General features: G+C 40.4%; 1 protein-coding gene across 1 annotated transcript in view; it reads right to left on the bottom strand.

Moving 5' to 3' along the window:
• Cstf3 (cleavage stimulation factor subunit 3) overlaps positions 1-23,929 on the bottom strand; it is an 87,668-nt gene that overhangs the window by 8,428 nt on the left and 55,311 nt on the right. The window contains exons 4-15 of the mRNA XM_006975879.4: positions 20,424-20,456; positions 18,620-18,717; positions 17,036-17,102; positions 16,860-16,894; positions 16,653-16,779; positions 15,030-15,107; positions 14,097-14,259; positions 11,864-11,973; positions 11,261-11,377; positions 10,769-10,843; positions 3,547-3,690; positions 2,230-2,332 (exon numbers count right to left, since the gene is read on the bottom strand). Of these exons, the coding sequence (XP_006975941.1) occupies positions 2,230-2,332; positions 3,547-3,690; positions 10,769-10,843; positions 11,261-11,377; positions 11,864-11,973; positions 14,097-14,259; positions 15,030-15,107; positions 16,653-16,779; positions 16,860-16,894; positions 17,036-17,102; positions 18,620-18,717; positions 20,424-20,456 (1,150 nt within the window). The remainder of the gene's footprint in view (positions 1-2,229; positions 2,333-3,546; positions 3,691-10,768; positions 10,844-11,260; positions 11,378-11,863; positions 11,974-14,096; positions 14,260-15,029; positions 15,108-16,652; positions 16,780-16,859; positions 16,895-17,035; positions 17,103-18,619; positions 18,718-20,423; positions 20,457-23,929) is intronic.

Genomic DNA, 23,929 nt, shown 5'->3' with positions numbered 1-23,929 from the left:
TGCAGTAGAATGCCATTCAAACCCCTGCTAGCCATACTAAGAGGATTAGATTAATCTTAAGTAGCTAACCAAGCATACTCAAACTGTCCTTTCAACATGTAAACAATAGTTTACATTCTTGTAATTGATTTATTTGTTTAAATTAAGTCTTTGGAATCTGGCACACACACACCGTTTGGCATAGGCACAGGTCACTTGCTCAGTAACCGTCTAGCGTCTTCAAAGCCACTCAGAATAACTCTAGGGCTTAGACTTGTCATCTACCTGCCCCAAAGTGCACCATCAGGGCTCTGCTATAGTTACTGCTTCCTATATTTCATATAGAAATCAAATACATGCAAAAACGTACTTGATCCTCTCAGGCTTATGAAACGTATTATTACAACCAAGTTTCCAATGGGAAAATAAGTTTCAAGTTTTACACACCTAACCTCATATACAAGTAAATACAAGTTTTCTTAAAACAACAAGATCATTTTTTTTTTAATTTTAATTTTTTAGATTTATTTTATGTATATGACTGTTTTGCCTGCATACATGTATAGATACCATGTACATGCTTTTAGAACCCCTAGAACTGGAGTTATGGACAGCTACAAGCCACCATTTGGTTGCTGGGAGTCAAACCCAGATCCTCTGCAAGAGTAGCCAGTGCTCTATCTGCTGAGCCGTCTCTCCAGCTCCCCAAGTTGTTGTTTTTTCTTTTCTTTTTTCAAGAAATTATATGTCCTGAACTATCAATAACTATAATAATTTTTATAGAAACACACATATGAACATGTTTCTTTTCAAATTTCACCCCCATAACCTCAGAGTGTTTTACCTTAGTATACAAATGTCTTTTGAGTTTGGTGGTTATAGACATTTTTGTTTCTTCTTTTGTAACATTGTGTTCTATATTTCCCATCTACTGGGCAAAACTTTATTACCAAGCTATATCACCAGCCCTAGAGGGCTTTGAAAATATCTGTTTACGCCCAAGAGATAAGAGATAGTTGCACAGTGTGACTAGAGAAGAACACAAACAACTGTTCCCTAACTGACTCTGCAGCTTTGTCTAATTGTGGGTAGCACTTTCCAGATTCCAAACCACTCTGGAGAGTCACAAACCATCTACCATTTATTCAGGGAATGTAAAGACATTGTTGACAGGACTGGGCATAGAGCTCAGCTGGTAGAATGCTTGATGTGATGGCTATTCTTGGTTGTCATCTTGATTACATCTAAACTAACTAAAATCCAAGTGGTTGGGTGTACCCATCAGAAATCTTTCTTAAAGTGGGAAGCCCAGTTTTAATCCAGATCTTATGAGGTGGGAAGACCCATCTTTAGTCTGGGCCACACCCTGTGGTGATAGCCTATACAAAGGACATGGAAAAAGCAAACTCTCACTCCTTGCCAGCTTGTTCTTGCTCTTGTTGGATAGTCCACTCCTTCAGTGGCATTACAGCCTACTTCTTAAGGATTCTGGCATATACTGAAGAGCAGCCGAGACATGCAGCCTTATGAACTTAATAACTACTGGATTACTGGACCTTCCTCCCTTGGTAGACAGGACCACAGCCTGTAAATAATTCTAACACACACACACACACACACACACACACACACACACACACACACACACGTTCCTTCTATGTAAGTTCTGTTCCTCTAGAGAACCCTGACTAATACACTTGCCTAGCATGCAGAAGATGTTGGGCTGAATGCCAGCACCACATAAACTGGGCATGGTAAGTAACAAACTTGTAGGCAGGTGGATTGCTGTTAGTTCAAAGCCAAACTGGTCTACATAGCAAGTTTTAGGCCAACCACTGTTATGTAATAAGACCCTGTCTAAAAACTAACATACTGAATTAATGGATGATAGGCTACTATTTCCTAGGTGCCCATCAAGTAGCTGTTTCTAGTGCAATGCTAGAATTACAACACTTTAAAGAAGAAAATAAAACCACCCAAACCCAGGTACATAATTTCAGATTGTTTAATATTAAGAAGCCATGGCAAGGACTGGCTGCTTTTCCAAACGGCCTGGGTTTGGTTCCCAGCACCTACGTGGGAGCTGACAGCAATCTGTAACTTCAGTTCAGAGGCTCCAATGCCCTCTTCTGATCTCGGAGGGCAATAAAGACCCGGGTACACACACATAACATGCAGGCAAAACACACAAAATAAAAAGATTTATTAATCTTAAAAGAAAAGACATGACAGATTCTAGAATCAGCTTACCATTGAGGTGAGAGAGATAGTCGATATAAGCCAATACATATTCTGGAATGTCTCCATATTTCTTTAGTCCCAATTCAAAAATCTTAAAGGCAACAGATTTGTCCTAGAAGTAAAGACAGTAGTGGTTTCCACGAAATGCCAGACAATGTATTAAAAAGAATAAGAAAGCTACAGAACCTAACAGCCATGGCAATGCACACCTATAATCCCAGCAGGAGGGACTGAGAGGCAAGAGGACTGCCACAAGTTCAAAGTCAGCTTAGCTTACATAGCAAGACACTTTCTCCAAAAGAAAAAAAAAAAAGAAAGGAAAAGAAAACTTCCACAACATCTAAATATGACAAGACACAGAAGAACTAAAATGGAAATTAACATCTTGTCACATAAAAACTACTGAGCATAAAAACAACCAAGCGGTTAAGTTCAGGGCCAGTCTAGGAAATGAAGCAAGAACCTGTCCCCTGAAAATGAGAAAAGAAAAAAAAAAATGAGAGAGAGAGAGAGAGAGAAGGGGGGAATGAGAAAAGAAAGCTGGGGATGTAGCCGGTGGTAGAGCACTTGCCTAGAATGCTCAAAGCCCTGAGTTTAACTCTCAACACCACCATGAACAAAATAAAACAGCTAAGTAGCCAATGTGCATATTGTCTAAGACATATTCCATGGCTGGCTGCCAGGTTGCATTTCCTGTAATCCCAGGACTGGGGAAGTGGAAGCTGGAAGATCAAGTTTGAGACCAGCCTGAGATACTTAGTGATGGTATGTGACTCAAAACAAAATAAAATCCAACAAGCAAACAAAAACAACCAAGCAAGGGTGAGCTGGGAGGGGTCAGTGGTAGAATACTTGCTTGTTATGTATCAATCCCTGAGTTCGATCTCTAGCACTGACCCTCCAACCCCCACCCCCAAAATTCTAAGTAGAGAACGAGCTTGTCTAGGATGTCTGAGGCCTTTTAGTATATAAACAATCAATGAAAAAAGAAAAAAAATTAAAAATTTGGAGTATAATAAGGCACAAATTAGCAAGCAATTGGGCTGGATAATGCTCCACATAATTTTACGCAGATAAACTTAAGGCCTCCCTTTAAAAAAAATGAGCAATTAAGCTTAATTACTTAAAGTAGGGCTTTCAGAGATGAGGTCTTTGCTATGTAAACCTGGCTGGCCCAGACTCACTAAGATCTGCCTGTCTCCACCTACAGTGCTGGGATTAAAGAAAGTTGTGGGTCACCATGCCCAGCAGGCTGCTTTTCTTCTTATGAAGATACTTCAGATGAAGAAAATGCTATCATCTGTATGTAAGCATTTCAGTAGTTACCTTACTACAGTAATACTCCATGAGTGCTGCAGTAACATAGACATGATGGCGAGTTCTGGCATCCTCTCTTGCTTTTTTAAATATCATTCTTCCAGATTTGATACCTTCTGCTCTCCTTGCAAATTTCATATACTGGATATATACCTACGAGAAAAAAATTATTTGTATTCTACACATTAGGCAGAATATGGTCCTCACAGCATCTAGTACCAGAGCACTGAGCTCTATGCTAATGTTTCTAGTGTAAGAAACTACAGAGTAAGAATTATGTTACTTTTCCACAGGCATTAGGGATACATGCTAATTTTTATTGAGACATAATTTACATGGCACAAAACTTTTTTTTTTTTTTTTTTTTTGGTTTTTCAAGACAGGGTTACTCTGTGTAGGCCTGGCTGTTCTGGAACTCGCTCTATAGACCAGACTGACCTCAAACTCAGAGATCCACCTGCCTCTGCCTCCAGAGTGCTGGGATTAAAGGCGTGCACCACCACTGCCCAGCTTCTTTTTTCTTATATCATCCGATGGTCATACAATAATCACTCCTATTTGTAGACTATGTGAATTAAGAGGGAACTCAATCCTTATCACCACCAAAACAAACAAACAAACAAACAAACAAGGGCTGAAGGTATGGCCCAGTGAGAGGGTGGCCTAGCAATGCACAAGAGCCTACATTTGACCACTAGCACCATAAAAATTTAAAAAATGAAAGTTGGGGTCTGGGAAAATGACTCAGTGGGTATGTGCGCTTGCTGCCCAAGGATGAGGACCTGAGTTAGAATCCCCAGGACCCACATAAAACCCGGGCATTCCTGTACATGCCTGTAACCCAGTGTTGAGGGCAGGAACAGATGAACCCAGGAGCTTGCTGGCCAACCAGTCAGCCTAACTCAAAAGGAGGGTTTCAGGTTCAGTGACTGTCTCAAAGGAAGGAGGTGGAAAGCTAAACAGGAATACACTGATGCCCGTTTCTGGCCTCCACCCACGTGCACAGGTGTGCACACCTGCTCACACACATGAATAAATATATACATACTCTACATACTCCTCTACCCACAACCAACAAATCATAGTAGAGACCTTCACTCTCTTGGTTAGGTATATTCCAAGATATTTTTTTAAAAGTTGAGGCACCTGTGAGTGCCCATATTTCCCAGATTTCTTCCTCAGCATATCTGTATAGAGGAAGGCTAACTGATTTTTGTATGTTAATTTTGTATCTTTCCACTTGGCTAAAAGTGTTTGTTCTAAGTGTTTTCTGCTGGAGTCTTTAGGTTTCTTATGCATAGAATCATAGGATCTGCAAGTAAGGATACTTGAACTTCTTCCTTTTCTATTTTCAGCTGCTCTATTTGCTTCTCTTCTCTTGCTGCTCTAGCTAAGGCATCCAACACTATATTGAATACAAGTGGAAGGAATAGATAGATACCCTTGTCTTGTCTGTGACTTTAGTGGAAATACTTTGATTATCATATACATGTTTATCACATCAACATGTTTCTGGGGTTGGAAAGATGGCTCAGTGGTTAAGGGTGCCTACCACTCTTTCAGGACTCACATCAGTTATCTCACAATCACCTTTAACTCCAACTCAAAGGGATCCAATGCCCTCTTCTGGCCTACAGAAGGCACCTACACTCATGTGCACAACCCCTGCCCCCCCCCCAAACAATAAAAAAAAAAAAAATCTAAGCAAAAGTGTTCCTTGACTTCCCAGTTTCTTCAGGACTTTTACAATAAAGAGATATTTGATTTGCTTTGCTTCCTTTTTAAAAAGTCCTCATTAGGGGGTTGGGGATTTAGCTCAGTGGTAGAGCGCTTGCCTAGCAAGCACAAGGCCCTGTGTTCAGTCCTCAACTTTTATTAAAAAAAAAAAAAGTCCTCATTTACGTGTGTGTCTATGTACACTCATGCATGTGAGGAGATCAGAGAACAACTGTGGGAACCGTTTCTCTTCTGACACTACAGAGTCCTGGGGATGACAAGTTGTAAGGCTTAGTGACAAGTGTCTGTGCTTCCTGAGCCCCCTCACGGGCCCTGATTTCTCATACTCTTATCCATGCAAATTCTTCTGATTTGTATTTTACTCTCTCTCACCTCCCTTCCCCTCCTCATGTCACCATTAAATATTGATACTTTTACCTCTATAACATTATAAACTACACCTCCCCAAATCAGTTCCCCCAAACCAGTCTCTGAAGCTTATAGGGGACAGACCTTGATGTACAAAAATGTCTTCTAATGCCGGCTACCACCTGGACTCTTAATCTGTCCCTATAGCTAGGGCATAAACAGCAGTGGACTCGAGTGAAGTTAAATGAAAAGTGGGGGGAAAAAAGGAATAAAAATGAGAGGACACAGCTGGGTGGTGGTGCACACTGTAACACAGAGAAACTCTGACTCAGAGAGAGAGAGGCAGAAAAAATTCTGGGGATGTAGGACAGGATCAAGACAGAAGTACCAGTGTTCTTAACTGGTGAGCCATGTCTCCAGCCCCAAAGAGTTGGTTCTTGAAAACAGAAGTAACATTGATAAATCCCTATCCAAACTATCCAAAGAAAGAAAAAGATACAAATTAATAAAATTAGATAAGAAAAATGAGATGTTATTATAGATTACAATAACAATAGAAAATCATTAGGAAGTATTTTGAAAACATATCAGAAAAAGCTGAAAATTCTAGAAGAAATGGCTAAAAACCTAGAGACATATGACCTACCAAAATTAAGAAAATATAAACAAGGGGGCTGGAGAGATGGTTCAGCACTGACTGCTTTTCCAGAGAACCCAAGTTCAATTCTCAGCACCAACATAGCAGCTCACAATTGTCTGTAACTCCAGTTCCTGGGGATCTGACACCCTCACACAGACATATGTAGGCAAAACACCAATGCACATAAAATAAAAATAAGTAAGTTATTTTTAAAAAATACAAATAATAAAGTGCTTCATAACAGTCAGTGAGCCTGAAGGAAGAATAAAAAGTCTCCTAACAAAGAGAAGTCCAGGTTCAGATGGATTCACTGCTGAATGCTCCCAAACCTTTAAAGAACTGAAAGCAACATTCTTCAAACTATTCCACAAGGTCGATGAGGAAAGAACCCTGATATCAAAAATAGAGGACACAACAGAAAAAACAAAAACCAACCCTATAGATATAGAATATATTCCCTGATGAACAGAACTAAAAAAATTCTCACTAAAATTCTTGCAAATCAAATTCAAGAACACATAAGAAGATCACACACAATGATCAAGTTGGCTTCATTCTAGAGATGAAAGCTTGGTTCAACATATGTCAATCAGTAAGTGTAATCCAGCACCTAAATAGATTGAAGGACAAAAAGGACAGGATTATATCAGTGGATACAGAAAAAGCCTTTGACAAGGTTTAAAACTCCTTCATGATTAAAAACCCTGAAGAAAGTAGGAGTAGAATGCACATATCTCAATATAATGACTATATACAAGAAACTTAGCACCTACATTATTGAAAGAGGGAAAAGAAGGATTGTCTCTAAATTCTGGAAGAAGACTTAGTACTCACTTTCTCCAATGATCAGTCAATATAGTACCTGAAGTCTTAGCTAGAGCAGGAACACAAACAAAAGAAATAGATTTAAAAATGGAAAAGTCAAATCATCCCTTACTTGCTGGGCATGGTGGCACATGCCTTTAATCCCAGCACTAGGGATGCAGAGGCAGGTGAGTTCTAGGCCAGCCTAGTCCAGTTCCAGGATAGCCAGGACCACATAGTAAGACCCTTTCAAAATAAACAACAAAGAAATTATCACCTACTTGCCAATGAGGCAAAACTGTATTTAAAAGACTATCTATTCCATCAGAAAACTGTTGGCTCTGGTAAATATTTTCAGCAAACTATCAGGATACAAAAACCAACACAAAAATCTGTATACTAACAAAAAACTAGTGAAGAGATTAGGAAAAAGAGCTCATTCACAATCACTTTTTAAAAAACGACACAAAATACTTAGGAAGAAACTTAAACAAGGAGGTGAAAGACTTCTGCAAAGAAAGCTTTTTAAAATATTGATGCACTACACTGAAGAGACATGAGAAGATGGATAAATGTGTATGTTAATGAATAGGCAGAATGATGATGTGCAAGATAATGGTATTATTGAAAGCAATCTACAGATTCAACACAATTACCATAAAAATTCCAATACCTTAATGTTGGGACAGAGACCACGAAGGAAGCTATGTGAGGAAAATTCTGAGAGCTAGTGAGAAAATTCCAAGAAAAAAAGACAAGAGTCTGTGGCCTCTGTTCCTCCATAACATGAGTTGTTCCTGGAATGTGCTTTTGTGCCCCCCCTTCCAGGTGGAGCAGACAGGAATGGGTTGACTCATCATTGACTGTTATTATTCAGATGGTGATTCCAAGCATGGGTGTCTTCATGACTGTGTACAGCCTAAACTCATGTGAACTTTGCTCAGATGAGCTTGCTTAACCCTTAGAATATCCTCAGAATTGAGTTTATACCAATAAATTGTCTGATGGTCTTAATAAGTTGGCTATTTCATGGGACTTTAGTTCACTTCATTATTAGGCTCCACTCTCCCAGGTTCACACCAACTAGAGTAATAACACCTTAATATAAGACCTCAATTGAAATTGCCAGAAGAAAACATAAGGAAAATAATTCAAGGTGTGGGTACAGGCATGATCTTATTAAAAAGGACTATAATAGCACAGAAAATAACTCCAAAACTGACAGATGGGATGATATGAAATTAATAAGCTGCCTTTTCTAGCTAGCTATACTTCAGACAAGGGCCAATATTTAGACTATATAAATAACTGCAAAATTAAACACTTCCCCAACAAAAGTCTTTCAAACAATCAATGGAATATAGAAACCAATCTATATTAAATCAATGAACTGAATATAAAGTTCTCAAAAGAAGCCCAAATGGCTAATTTTTTTTTTTTTTTTTTTTTTTTTTTTGCACAAGTGTCAAACCATCCTTAGCCATCAGGGAAATGGAAATAAAAGCTACTTTGAGATTATATATCACTCCAAACAGAAAGTCTACCACCAAGAAAACAAAAGACAACACATGCTGCTGGGAATGTGGGGAAAGAGAAGCTCCCACACACTGCTAATGGGAATGTAATGTAGTACAGTTACTATGGAAATCGAATGGAAGCTTCTCAAAAGACTAAGATTAGAATACTATATTACCTAGCTAGTCTATTCCTGACATATACTCCAAAGACTCTAAGTCCTACCACAGAGATAAACGCACATCCATGTTTACTATTACTCTATTCACAATAGAAGGAAATAGAACTACCCTAGATGTCCATCAACAGATGAATAAATGAAAGAAATATGGTATATCCACACAGTTGTACTCCTAGGCACTTAGAAAGTAGAGACAAGAGGATTAGTAGTTCAGGTCTATCCTCAGCCACACAATGAGCTCAAGAATAACCTAGGCTGCATTAGACTCTGTCACAACATCTCCACTCCCCAAAGCCAGAAAGAAAAAAAAAAGATGGTATATAAACATAATGGAATTTTATTCAGCCATAAATAAAAATATAATTGTGACATCTTCAAGAAAATAGATGGAATTGAAAAGTATTATCTTAATCAAAATAAGCCAGACTAAAAGACAAATTCTACCTGTTTTCTCTCACATGTAGATCCTAAACTTTGATTTTTATATACATGTATACATATGTATATATAGCAGAGATGGTGTCTTAAGTTAGGGTTTTTATTCCTGTGAAGACACACCATGACCATGGCAACTCTTATAAAAGAAACATTTAATTGGGGTTGCTCACTTATAGTTTCAGAGGTTCAGTCCATTATCATCATGGCAACAAGCATGGTGGCGGACAAGCAGACATGGTACTGGAGAGGTAGCTGAGAGTCCTATATCTTGCAGGCAACAGGAAGTGAACTGAGACACTGGGCGGTATCCTGAGCATAGGAAACTTCAAAGCCCTCTCCCACAGTGACACACTTCCTCTAACAAGACCATACCCACTCCAACAAAGCCACACCTCCTAATAGTGCCACTCCCTATGAGATAATTACAGCCAATGACATTCCAACTACCACAGATGGCCCATGAAATTATAACCTCACCCACGAGGAAAGAGACAGGAGAAGGTATGAGAAATAGGATCTATGTGACATGAAAGCAGAAGGCTGTTGGGATTGGAAAGGGACCAGCTAAGGGGGAAAAGGAAATGAGATAGGGGAGTAGCAAAAACAGAGTATGCATGGAAATGCCACAGTGAAACCCCAACTTTGTATGCTTGTTTGAAAAGACTAATTAAAGAATATGACCACTGAGTGTTATATGTAGTGGGTAGCTGTTCTGTCTATGACCTTGAAGCACTGCCCCTAGAGATGCAGCAGGTAACTGTTCCACCTGCCGATGACCTTACATGCCCCTGAGGCATGACCTCTTGGACCCTTAAGATCGGGGATGCATGTACACATCTCTCTCTTGGCTCCATTGTGGTACTTGGATGCTGGACTGATCCAGGCACCCAGAACAGCGTTCCAGAACTTATATCAATTCTGTTCTGTACCTGAGTTTTCCCCCTAATAAATCCTTTGCCCTTTAAACAGACTCCATGGATTTCTCATTATAGTTATAGAAAGACCTTTCTTTAGCTATTTCATACTGATGCAGTAAAAAAAAGAGCCAGTCAGTGGTGGTGCACGCCTTTGATCCCAGCACTTGGGAGGCAGAGGCAGGCGGATCTCTGTGAGTTTGAGGCAAGCCTGGGCTACAGAGTGAGTTACACAGAGAAACCTTGTCTTGAACAAAACCCTGAAAAGCAGAAACAAAACAAAACAAAAAACCCAAACCAATAGAGTAGAGCTCACCAACTTTTAGGGACTGGGACACAGAAGGGTATTTTTCAGGGGTGATGAAAGTGCTTTGTTTCTTTATTTGGTTTTTGGGGCAGAATCTTATACAGTGCAGGTTATCCTTAAACTCACTACATAGTCAAAGATAACCTAGAACTCCTGACCCTTCTGTCTCCACTTCCCAAATACTGAGGTTACAAGTGTGAGCCATCGTGCCCCACAGTGTTTTGTACAGAGGGTCCCAGGATCTAATAAGACATAAGAACAATGAATCTTATTGTGCATGAATTAAATTTTTGTTGTCTGAAGTCACAGGAGGTTGGTAGGAAAGACAGACTTGGAAGGTTACTCACCAAGGTGGGGTCAATATCCTCAATTGCCAGAAGTCTGTTATATATACTATGAACCTTCTCATACTTCATGCGACTCTAAGGTGGGCAGAGAAGTTAATGTAAATATATACTCACAAACAGCAGATCTGAGCTTTAAGGAGCCCGAAGCCATACTCCTGTCCCACAACACACACAATGGCACATATACTGCACATAAACATATTAACTTGAGCACTGAAAACTGTTTATTGTTATCATCTCTGGCTACAAAACAAAGAAGCTGCCAGAAAAACAAAAACAAACCAACCAACCAAAAAACAAACAAACAAACAAAAACTTAATCCTGCAGTAAAATTGTAAGAACCAGATGTAATCCCAGTATTGATTAACAGGCTCAGGGAGAAGTACAAGTTTGCGTTTGAGGCCAGCATGGGACACACACACACACACACACACACACACACACACACACACACACACACACACGGTTCCAAACCTTTGGACTCTTCTCACCTCTTCATAATCTGCATATGCAAAATAAAGGAGCATGTTCTTCTTTAATAAAGTGCTTATGGCTCTTTCGTATATATTAGCAGCTTCATCACTAAATAATTTGGCATTGTTCATATCCTAAGAGGAAAAAGGAAGCACATCCACAACAACTTTAATGTAGTTCAAAAAGTAAAAATGAGACAGTAGCTATTTTATAAGGTACCTACTAAAAAAACAAATACACACTTGCATTTAAGAAACAATTACCAAGGATTTCTTCTGGCTCTATCTAGGCAGAGAAGAGTTTCTAGGGCTCGAGCCCAGGGACGTCTACCACCAAGCTGTGCACTCCGACCCCATGACTTTACACTGTATTTTCATACAGACGCACGTGTCACTGTACCTTCCTGAGACTATACCCACTACCTTGTCTAGTCTGTCCTCCCCACCTCCAGGAGCCTCCCTTCCACCGTATAATGTATGTGTCCCTGTATGTGTAGGTGTGAGTGTGATTAAACCTACATAACACTTACACTTGATTACTACAGTTGGTTATATTTTTCAGTAGATCTTATTGCTAGGGCAAAGTCACCAAGGTAAAAGAGGACAGGGAAGGATACGCACCCCCTTTTCCGCAAGCAGCTTACTTGACTGCTCCAGATACTGGGCAGCTTCGTACCAGATATCAGGGTGATGGCCCAGCACGAGCAGGCATTGCTCGTAAGCAAACATAACTGAGGGAAGACAAGCACAGACACTCAATTCAGATAAACAGCACTGACAACAGCATCACCACAAGCATGCATGAGATTATTAGACACAGACATGGTCTTTAACAATTAATGACAATTCGAAATAAAACAGTAACCTCTGATGCCATCATCCAGAGGCTGAACTGTCCACTGTTCACCAGGTTACTATCTACTGGGACAACTATATGCTGGAAAAAGAGAAAGGCACCATCAGTGCAAAAGTGAACAAGACTTCCAACATTCGAGAAGGATGTGATCTACACAGAGGATGGTTATTAAGAAAGCAAAGTCTGCTGGGCGGTGGTGGCGCATGTCTTTAATCCCAGCACTTGGGAGGCAGAGTCAGGCAGATCTCTGTAAGTTCAAGGCTGGCCTGGGCTACCAAGTGAGTTCCAGGAAAGGCGCAAAGCTACACAGAGAAACCCTGTCTCAGGAAGAAAAAAAAGAAAAGAAAAGAAAAGAAAGCAAAGTCCTCTGACTACCACACACACACACACACACAGGAAGAAAGAAAGCCTAAGTAACTTCATTGAGTGACTGGCATCTGGAGTCCAAAGGGGCAGAAGCTAGTCAATGAGAAGTAAGTGGGTCAGAGGGAAGGGTGGGTACACATTGGCAGAGGTTGCTAAGGATGTGACTCAGTGGTAGAGTTATTATCTACCATGCATGTGGTTCTGGGTTTGATCCCCAGAGCCCCAAAATAGATGTAGACAAAGAAACAGTATTTATAAAGTCCTGCAGGTGAGTGAACCTACAAAATTGAAAAATTCAGTGAAATTCCAATCCAGTAGTAAGAGTAATCTGTATAAGTCTAACTCTTCTGAAATAAAAAATTGTGAACTGAAGACAGAAGTTATATCTCTGTGACAGAGCATATGCTTAGCATGCACAAATCCACAAAGCCTAGGATTCAAGCCCTGGTACTTCTCTATCTCCACGTGTGTGTCTATGTGTGTATGTTTTGTATACATATGTAAGTAAAATGAAATAAAGCACCTGCCCCAAAATAATAAAAAACAGAATATTAAATTGTTCTTCAGAATAAAGCAGAAATCAAAGCAGATTGGGCCAGAGGCAATGTGAAATTCATATTATACAAAGTCCAAATGGACAGTAAGTAATTAAACTTCCTATTAAATAAAACTCAGTATTCTTCAGAGAAGACAAAAGAATCCAGGCTTTATAATCTATTATTTGTACATTTATAAAATATTTAAAGGAAAAATTTAACTGTTTATTTATACAGGTAACAAAACATGAAAATGGGTGACCAAGAGTAAAAAGTCAAAGGAGACCAATCCATGCTGGCCCACTATCTGCAGGAATTAGTAAATGAGGGCTTTATAGCCATTGTAATAGTCACATTCATAAATCTAAAGAAGACACATTGCAGGGGTTGGAGAGGTGGCTCACTCAGCAGACAAGAACACTTGTTCTCACAGACAGCCTGGGTTTGATTCCCAGCACCCACATGGTAGCTCATAACTATCTGTAACTCCAATTCCAGAGGATCCAATGGCCTCTTCAGGTCTCTTTGGGCACCAGGCATGTAAGTGGTACACAAGACATTCATGCAGTCAAAACATCCACACACACATACAATTAAAAATTAAAATACACACACACACAGACACACCACACGCACGCACGCACGCACGCACGCACATAAATACACTGCAACACATGAATCTCAACAGAGAAATTAAAATCATAAAAAGAATTTTAAATGGAAACTGAGAGAACTACAAAGTACAGTATATAAAATGAACCATTTGCTGTATTAACTCACCAGCAGATTGGATATAATCAAACAAGGGGTACATGAACATGAAGATAATGAATAAAAATCCACAAGTGGATAAGAAAAGATTTAGGAATAAGAGACAAAGCCTCATCTGAGCATGGCAGCACCTTCCTGTGACTCAGGAAGCTAGGAGGAAGATCAGCCGAGGCTACATAGGGAGCTGGAAGGCAACCTAACCTGCAGAGAGAGCCTGAAGTGGTGGGTGGGAGAAGCAGGAGCAGAGCTTGAGGCAATCCATGAGGTTAGGATCAAACAGTCCGAGATACATGTAGGTGGAGTCCACGAGGGCTACTCTTGTTACCTCTTTTTGTTATAAGGGTCTGGTCCTCTGTACGGAGAGGGTTACTCTTCTCCCACTGGATGTACTTCTTCCACATGTCCACTTGCTGAGCTTCTTGAGGAGTATTCTGAGGAGGCACTGAGGGAGCATTGCGGTCCAAGCCTTTCATCACTGTCTCATATTCCTAAGCAAACATTTAGAAATTCTGATGAGCCTAGAACAACTCAGATATATGGGGAGCAAGTTAATCAGTCTGAAATACTTGGTTGAAAATGGTTACTCTCCTACACCTAATATCACTTTGTTAGTTGGGAAGATGACACAGGAAGAATGTCATTAGTTAAGGGTAGCTCAGCTATAAAATATCAGGCTAGTCAGCACTACACAGCAAGGCTCTATTTGAAAAAACAAATACTTTTTGGAATGGGATGTAACTCCTTAGTAGAACACTTCCTAATGTGTGCCAATCCCCAGGTTAGATGATGCCCCATAACAAATACACACTGGGTTAGTGATGCCCAGACTCATTGGGTTAGTCGATGCCCCGTAAAACACACACACACACACACACACACACACACACACACACACCACCACCACCACCACCAAACAAAACAAAGGAAAAACATTTCTTCTAAATCCAACTTATATTTTGTCATTCACGTAACTTAAAGAACTATTTCACTATTTCGGTTCTTTTTTTCTTTTTTCAGTTATCACAACACTCAAGAGACAGAGGCAAATTGATCTCTAAAAGTATGAGGCCAGCCTGGTTTGCTTAATGAGTTCCAGGACAGTCATTGCTACAGATCTTGTCTCCAAAAGAAAACAAACAAACAAACAAAAAAAAAAAAAAAATTGAAAATACCAAGAGCAACATCAGCTAGGAAAGCTTTACTAATTATTTGAATGATTCAACAACATTAAATTAAGCAGCCTGATAGAATTTCATACCTTTGCTACACGTCTAGCATTCATGTAGTCTCTACTCCGATCTTCAATCATTTTTTTAGCTAAATGAATATTGATACCCTGAAGAGAAAAATTATTGTTATTAATTGCTTTTTCTTTTTCTTTTTCTTTTTTTAAAAACAGTTTTGCATGCCAGGCGGTGGTGGCGCATACCTTTAATCCCAGCACTCGGGAGGCAGAACCAGGTGGATCTCTGTGAGTTCGAGGCCAGCCTGGTCTACAGAGTGAGATCCAGGACAGCATCAAAACTACACAGAGAAACCCTGTCTTAAAAAAAAAAAAACCCACCAAAAAACCAAACAGTTTGGCAGACTAAACGCATAGCCTCCTGAATGCTAGGTAACTAGACAAACACTCTACCACTAAACTACAAACCCAGCCTAGGGAGAAAAAAGTTAAGTAGACTAGCACACAAGACAGTTTAGTAGGTAAAAGCACTTGCCATACAAACCTGTGACCTGAGTTCCATCCCTAGAACCCAGGTAAAAGTGGACAGAACTGACTCCACTAAGTTGTCCTCTGACCTCTACAGATTCATCAGGACATGTATTCCTTCACCCCCACAACAATGTCTGCTGTGTCTACTGGGAGTGGGCCACACAATCCTATCACTGGAAATCTTTTCACTTTACTCCTTTCGTGTGAATGGACGGATCGAAGGGTGGGTGGGTATACACACTATAGCACATGCACGGAGGTCAGAGGACAACTTGCAGCAGTGGGTTTCTCCCTTTACAATGTAGATTCCGAGTGTTGAACTCAGGCCATCAGGCATGGCAGCAATACCTTTACCTGCTGAAATATCTTACTGGCCAAGAATTTGTCTGTCTGTCTGTCTGTCTCTCTCTCTCTTAAAAAAAAGTGTATTGTTGTTTTGCCTGAATTATGCCTGTGCATCAGTGTGTGGCTGGTGCCCATGGAAGCCATAAAAGAAAGCTGGATTCTCTGGAACTGGAGTTATAGATGGTTGTAAACCAGTGTGGGTGCTGGGAACAGAACCTGGGTCCTCTGGAAGAGCATCCATGGCTCTCAACTGCTGAGGCATCTCTCTAGATCCCAGCCTAGGGATTTTTATAGTCATGGCATCATGAGATTCTAACGTACCCAGTCAAAGCAGTCATTAAGCAAACAAATAATAAATGCTGCTAAGGATGTGGACAAAAGGAACAATTATACACTACTGGTGGGAGCATAAATTAATTCAAATGTCAATACAGATATTTCTTTAAAAAGCTACAAAAAGACCTACAATATGACTCAGCCATACCATTCTTTGATAGTGATCAAAAGGATTTGAGCCAACATATCACAGAGATACTTGCACATTAATGTTACTGCAGTACTATAAAAAACATCAATTCCTTTATCGGAATCAATATAAACAATGTGTCCAGGAGTATACAGTTCCATGGTAGGGCACCTCCCTCACATGCACAAAGCTCAGGGTTTAATCCATGGTGCAGCAAACAAACACCAACAGCAGCAGGAGACACCGTGTAACACTAACATTCAGGCACCAGACACTAGAAGGCTACATTCCCTAAGTTTCAAATAGGTAACAATTCAGATATCTAGTCTGTAATAAACTCTGGCTTCCTAATTTACCTCTTCATACTTGTTGTAGTCTCTCCAGAGTTGTTCAATGTTGATCATTGGATTAACACAACCTCGTTGATAAACTCTTCGGACAGCAGTTATTCTCTGATTTTCTGCATAAGATCCTACAGCTTCCCTGAAGTTGGATAAGAAATACCATTAATGTATTATAGCTAAATCAATTGTTTATATATTAAAAATTAAGGCAATACTTACACGCCTTTTAAGAAGTTGATGTAATCCACCCAAATCTAAGAAATAAAACAAAAATTAATCTTTCTTGATATTTCACATTTAAGCATATGCCCAGGTCTCATGCATGCTGGGTAAGTACTCTACCACTGGGCTATATTCCCAGCCCTTGTGTATATATTTTAAAATCTGAACTCTACCTGATAGGACATAATTTCCATTCCAATTTTATCCAGTGCAAAGTCATAAGCTTGAGCCATTTTTTCTCTGAAATGAATATGAAAGATATTTTTAAAAGATTGTTATCAGCCGGGCGGTGGTGGTGCACGCCTTTAATCCCAGCACTTGGGAGGCAGAGCCAGGAGGATCTCTGTGGGTTCGAGGCCAGCCTGGGCTACCAAGTGAGCTCCAGGAAAGGCACAAAGCTACACAGAGAAACCCTGTCTCGAAAAACCAAAAAAAAAAAAAAAAAAAAAAAAAAGATTGTTATCAGTTGGGTATGGTGGCTCATGCCTGTTATCCCAAAAAGCTGTTGACTCAGGAAGCTGAGGCAGGAGCACTACCCTCAGTTCAAGGCCAGCCTGGGCTATGTAGTATACCCCATACTATTCTGAGCTACAAAGACAGACCTTGTCTGGAAAAAAAAAAATCAAAAACTAAAACTAAAACCTAAACTGTTATCAAAATGCATCAGAGAACATCCAAATTAGTCAGTGAAGATAGGTAGTTATAAGTCATAGTTGGGAATTAACTACTGAGTAGCTGCCTTGGACATCTTTTTTTTTTTTAAGATTTATTTATTATGTATACAGTGTTCTGCCTGCGTACCAGAAGAGGGCGCTAGATCTCATTACAGATGGTTGTGAGCCACCATGTGGTTGCTGGGAATTGAACTCAGGACCTCTGGAAGAGCAGCCAGTGCTCTTAACCGCTGAGCCATCTCTTCAGCCTACCTTGGACATCTAAAGTGGCACATACAACTTGTACCTTATAACTTGCCAAGCATGGTGCTGAGACAAGCATTAAGAAGCTTTTTGAAAAGGTTTGCCAAGCCTGTCAAAAAGTGCTATGGTGCTGCAAATACAGTGTTTCAATGGAGACCAATTTGGATGAGTTAGTTCTCTAGCAGAAGGGAAATGCCAATGGCTTTCCTTAAAGTATTTTTCCTGATTTCTTGGAGAATTTTGACTTTTCAAATACTTAGGTTTCTTCCCACCTGTAGCTCAGAGACAAGAGATAGTATGAGTCATGTCTAGAGACACATGTAACCCCCCCAACCCTCCCCAACCCCCCCCCCCCCACACACAGAGGGTTTCTTTGTTTGGCCCTGGCTGTCCTAAAACTCAATCTGTAGATCAGGCTGGCCTTGAACTCACAGAGATCCACCCGCCTCTGCCTCCCGAGTGCTGGGATTAAAGGTATGTACCACCACTGCCCAGTCTCAACATGCATTTTTTTTATTAAGAAATCTTTTATTCATTTTAAACACTAATCACAGATCCCCCTATTCCCTCTTCCTGCCCATCCAGCCTTCCCCCCAACCCCCCATTCCCTCCTACAAGAAGGTAAGGCCTCCCATGGGGAATCAGCAGAGCCTGGAACATTCAGTAGAGGCAGGTCCAAGCCTTTCCTCCTGCCTCGAGGCTGTGGGAGGTGTTCCACCATAGGTAGTTGGCTCCAAAAAGCCGGGTCATGCACCAGAGATGGATCCTGATTCTACTGCCAGGGGGACCCTTAAGCAGATCAAACTCAACATGCATTCTTAAGACCATGATTTCACTTACTTGTAACTTGGCAGTTTACCCTTGGTTTCTCTGACGTATGAAAGATAACACTTCCATAAATCAATGTGCAAAACCTTCATAAGGCATCTTTGAAATAGCTTTAAATGTAAGAAAATAGTATCAGCATCAAGTTAAATCAATTTCATCTTTGCATAAGTGAAATAGCATATTAAAAAATAAAGACAGGTCTTTCCAGGAATTACTTTTCTTACAAATAAAAGGCAAATAAGGGTTCTGTGGTTAAGAGCACGGGCTGAAGACCTAGGTTTAATTCCCAAAATCCATATAGCAGCTTATAACTGTTTGTAACTCTAGTTCCAGGGATTCAGATGCCCACATCTGTGGGTGCCAGGCATGTATGTGGTGTGTGTGCATGCACACACACAGGCAAAACACTTATACACATAATAAAAAGTTCTTTAAAAGGTAAATACATGCCCTTCTTTCAGTTTAGAGAATTAAAATCATGCTTATGAGTTTGTCAAGTACAGTCATGTTCTTCTCCCCAGAACCATAATACGTAAGAAAATAAATATAACATTTTTCTTTCCTAAACTTTTCATTGGTTTCAATTAGCATATGGAAGGGATTTCACTGAGGCATTTCCACATCTTGCTCTTATTGGCCCTTGTTCCTCACTCCGCCCCACCTCACTCCACGGCCGGCCGCCGCTGGTTCCCTTCCTCCAGCAGCTCTCCCTCTGCTCTCATGGCCAGTCAGTCCACACACTTACGGTTTTCTTGACTCCTTAAATCTCCTCTCCTCTCTTGGCCCCTTTCTAGTTCTCTCTCTCTCTCTCTCTCTCTCTCTCTCTCTCTCTCTCTCTCTCTCTCTCTCTCTCTCTCTCATACACACACCACCACCACCACCACCACCACCACCACCACCAAAAAACAAAATCAAAAAAACCCATGTCTAGAATCCTCATGAAATAAAAATGCATTATGAATCTGGTTTACTTTTTAAAATATATGATATCTAGTTTCATCCACTTTCCTGCAAATATAATGATTCCACTATGTATATGTACTGTATTTTCTTTATCCATTCATCTGTTGATGGACATTTAGACTGGTTCTATTTCTTTTGCTGTGAACAGTCCAGCAAAAAACAAGGATGTGCAAATGTCTCTACGGTAGGACTCAGAGTCCTTTGTGTATATACCCACATGTGATATAGTTGGGTCACATAACAGCTATTTATTTGTTTCTGAGTCTGAGTCCCACTAGGCACCCCTGGCTGTCCAGGAACTCCTATGTAGAACAGGTTAGCCTCAAACTCAGATACCCATATGCCTCTGCTTCCCTAGTGCTGAAATTAAAAGCATACTCCACACCTTGTTGCTATTTATCTTTGAGACAGGACCTCATATTACCCAGGCTATGTATTAAAAATGGCTTTCTAATTCTCCTTTCTCTACCTCCCAAAGGCTGGGATTATAGGTGTGCATTCCAGTGTCTGGTTCCTATGCAGTACCGGCTCCTGCTTCTCGTTTTTTGAGAAACCTCCATACTGATTTCCACAGAGCTGCACCACTTTACACCCCATGTATGTGATTAAGTACTTCTCTTTCCTCATTCTCAACAGGATTTCTTGACATATTTTTCTTGGTGTTAGCCATTTTGACTGGAATGAATTAGAATTTCAAAGTAGCTTTAATTTATATGCTTAAGCTTCTAAGTAAAGTATTATTATGCTATATCTACTACCTGGAGTCAGTAACAAACTATTTTACTATATTTATTTACCATATTGGTCATAGAAACTCTTAAACTTCAAATTATATTTAAGAGAATTTACTTACCTTTTCAACCTTATCATAATTTTTAGCTTTAATCTGAAGAGAAATAAAGAAAAAAACATAGGATTAATGTTACTATTTTTAAGAGCATCAACACACTATTTCTGAATTTTTAACTACTTTGACCATTTTTGACAAACCTTACAGATTTTACCTCAAAAGTAACAAATAGATCAGAAATAGTGTTGCCCACGTGTGATCCAGAACTTTCAATCATGGGACCCACATGGTGAAAGAAAGAACTAGTTTCCAAATGATCACTTGTTACCCATCATTTACTGTTATCACTGCCACTAATCTCTGCTTGGAATTAAGCATGCCTTCCTTCTTTTCTTTGAGACAGGGTCTCCCTGTGTAGCCTTGGCTGTCCTGCAACTTGCTCTGTAGACCAGGCTGGCCTCAAACTCTTAAGAGATCTGCCTACCTCTAGCCCCCACGTGCTGAGATTAAAGGTGTAGTGCACCATCACTGCATGCATTTTTTAAATTTTCTTTTTAAGATTTATTTATTTATTTATTATGTATGCAGCATGTATGTCTGCAGGCCAGAAGAGGGCACCAGATCTCATTACAGATGGTTGTGAGCCACCATGTGGTTGCTGGGAATTGAACTCAGGACCTCTGGAAGAGCAGGCAGTGCTCTTAACCTCTGAGCCATCTCTCCAGCCCCCACTGCATGCATTTTAAATTTGTAATTATTTAGAATTTATTCTTTGAGAATTTCATACAGGAGATATATATATATATATGTGTGTGTGTGTGTGTATTTTTGTTTTGTTTTGTTTTATTTTTGCAAGACAGGGTTTCTTTGTGTAGCATTGGCTGTCCTGGAACTCGCTCTGTAGACCAGGCTGTCCTTGAACACACAGAGATCCACCTGCCCCTGCCTCCCAAGTGCTGGGATCAAAGGCGTGCACCACCACCACCACCGCCTGGCGTGTGTATTTTTTTTAAATTATAATTACATTTCTCCCCTTCCCTTTCCTATCTCAAAACCCTTCCATATATTCTTTCTTGCTTTCAAATTCATGGCCTCATTTTCATTGTTGTTACTTACATACATATATTCCTAAATACATAAACACAGCCTGCTCAATCTGTATGAGGAAACTTGCATGTATGTTTTCAGGACTGGCCATTTGGTATTGGATAACCAATTGGTGTGCTCTTCCCTGGGGAAGATTATCTGCCTGCTCTCAGCATTCCTTAGTTGCCTGTAGTTCTTTGTGTAGGGCTGAGGCCTCCTGTGCTTTCTCCTGTCCACATTAGCACATCTACTGGTATACTCTGTTCAGCTGATGTTTAGGCAGTCATGTTGGTGAGACTTTATGGGTGAAGCTTCTGACACTCCTAGGAGACACATTTTACAGCGAAACACCCTGCTCCTCTGGCCTTTACAATCTTTTCGCCCCTTTTCCCACAACTGAGTCTAAGGTCCAGGAGTTGTGTTGTAGAAGTACCAGTTGGGACCGAGCTCCACAACATTTGATTGGTTGTAGTTTTCTGCAATGCAAAGAGAATTTTCCTTGACAAGGGGTGAGGACTACACTTCTCTGTGGTTATATGGACAAATCTTTAGAATGTAGTTAGGGATTCTTCTGGTTTAATAGAGTAGATGCTGTAGGTTCTCCTCCAAGATCCATGAATTCACTAGCCCTATGCAGTGGCTAGGTTTCCAGTACTAGGCATTATTTCCCTATTGTTGAGCAGGTCTAAAGTCCAATTAGAGAGCTGTTCGTTACTGCCGACATTCGCATGCCACCACTGTACCCTTACGGTTATTGTGCCATGCTTGTCACGGTTGTGGTTCATAGGCATCACAGCTGGGTAGGAGTGCTGGCTGTTTCCTCTTTTGGAAACTTGCATGGCACCTGATACCATGAAAGCCAGTCATCAGGGAAATGGATTTTTGGTTAGATTCAGCTCAGGGGCCTTTGGGTCCTGTGTCTGAAGGGCATGTTATCTTTAACAATAGCCTATGTTTTGGAAGTCTCCTGGACAATCCAACAAACCCAATGCCAGACATGAGAAGCTCTCTTTTGAGATGTTGGTCAGGTTTGTCCAAACCATTCCTAAAATACTATCTTTTTTGAGACAAGGGCTCACTATGTAGCTCCAGCTTTCCTGGAACACTTTGTATAGACTGGCTAGCTTTGAACTCACAGAAATCCACCTGCATCTGCCTTCAGGGGGCTGGGATTAAAGGAGTGGGTCACCATGTCTAGCTATCTATCATATTCTTTCCCATCCCCAAACTCCTCCCATATCCTCCCCACCCAACTTAATATTTTCTCTTTTAAAAACAGAAGAGAAGAGCCACTAGAAACGATGGAGCCGATCTGTGTTGGCCAACTACTCCCGAATAGAGACTCGCCCTGGAGTGTGGTTCACTCCCTCTGACAGCACCAGTCCTTTGTCAATGCCTTCCTGGTCTGGAATGGGACTTTGTCCCCACTTCCTCTCCTCTGTGCTGGGATTTTGTCATGTTTGAGCTTGTGTAGGTCTGTGTATCCTATCAGTCTCTGTGAGAACATACGTACATTTGCCCTGCTGTGTCTGAAAAATGTTCTTTCCTTAAAATCATTCAGCACTTCTCACTCTTACAACCTTTCTGCCTCTTCGATCTAGCTCCCTGAGTTTTGAGGGGAGAGGTCCAATAAAGACTTCCTATTTAGAGCTGAGCACTCCAAAATCTCCCACTTTCTTCAAGCTGTCCACTTATGTTAATTCACATGTACTGTAAGAGGAAGCTTCTCTGATGAAGGTTGAGCGATGCTCTGCTCTATGTGGATAGCAGTGTGTCATTAGGAATCATTTTATTTGCAATGTTTATTCAGCAGAATAATTGTAGTAGGTTTTTCCTAAGGCCCATGACCCATCTACTCAGGTTCTTTGCCTGGTATAGGCTCTATTTCATAGAATGGGTATTAAACCCAACTTAAAATATGGCTGTGAATGTATAAATTTAACTTTTTTTCACTCAACAATTTTTTCTTTTTGAGTTGGGCAAGGTGGTACACAACTTTAATCCCAGCACTCGGGAGTTCGAGGCCAGCCTGGTCAACAGACTGAGTTCCAGGACAGCCAGGGCTATATAGTGAAATCGTCTCAATAAACAAAAACGACAAAAATTTTTCTTTTGAAATTATACTCTGTTTTCCATTATTCCTTTTTCTTTCTACACGTAAGGTCTTCTGGTTATAGGCTCAAAATGTTAGTTTTACTTTTTTAATTTAAAGTTTTTCTGCTAGATTTTCCAGGCAGTTAAGTCTCTGACCATTCTCCTTCACTTTACCTACTGATGCTGTATTTGGTTCACAAATGAATCCAAGAACGCATGCTTTGGTAGAAAGACCTGCCTGTTTGGTTTAGGCTTGTTTTTGTTTCTTAAAAGCCAATATAGGCTGCAGTTAAGGGCACTTAGTACTCTTGCAGAGAACTTGTCCTAGTACCCACATGACAGCCCACAGCAACCCTAGCGCCAGAGGATCCGACACCTTCTGTCCTCCA

The sequence above is a fragment of the Peromyscus maniculatus genome, chromosome 4, assembly GCF_049852395.1.
Source record: "Peromyscus maniculatus bairdii isolate BWxNUB_F1_BW_parent chromosome 4, HU_Pman_BW_mat_3.1, whole genome shotgun sequence".
Classification (NCBI taxonomy): domain Eukaryota; kingdom Metazoa; phylum Chordata; class Mammalia; order Rodentia; family Cricetidae; genus Peromyscus; species Peromyscus maniculatus.
Note: the sequence above shows the minus strand (reverse complement) of the source record. Positions and strands in the feature narration are given on the sequence as shown.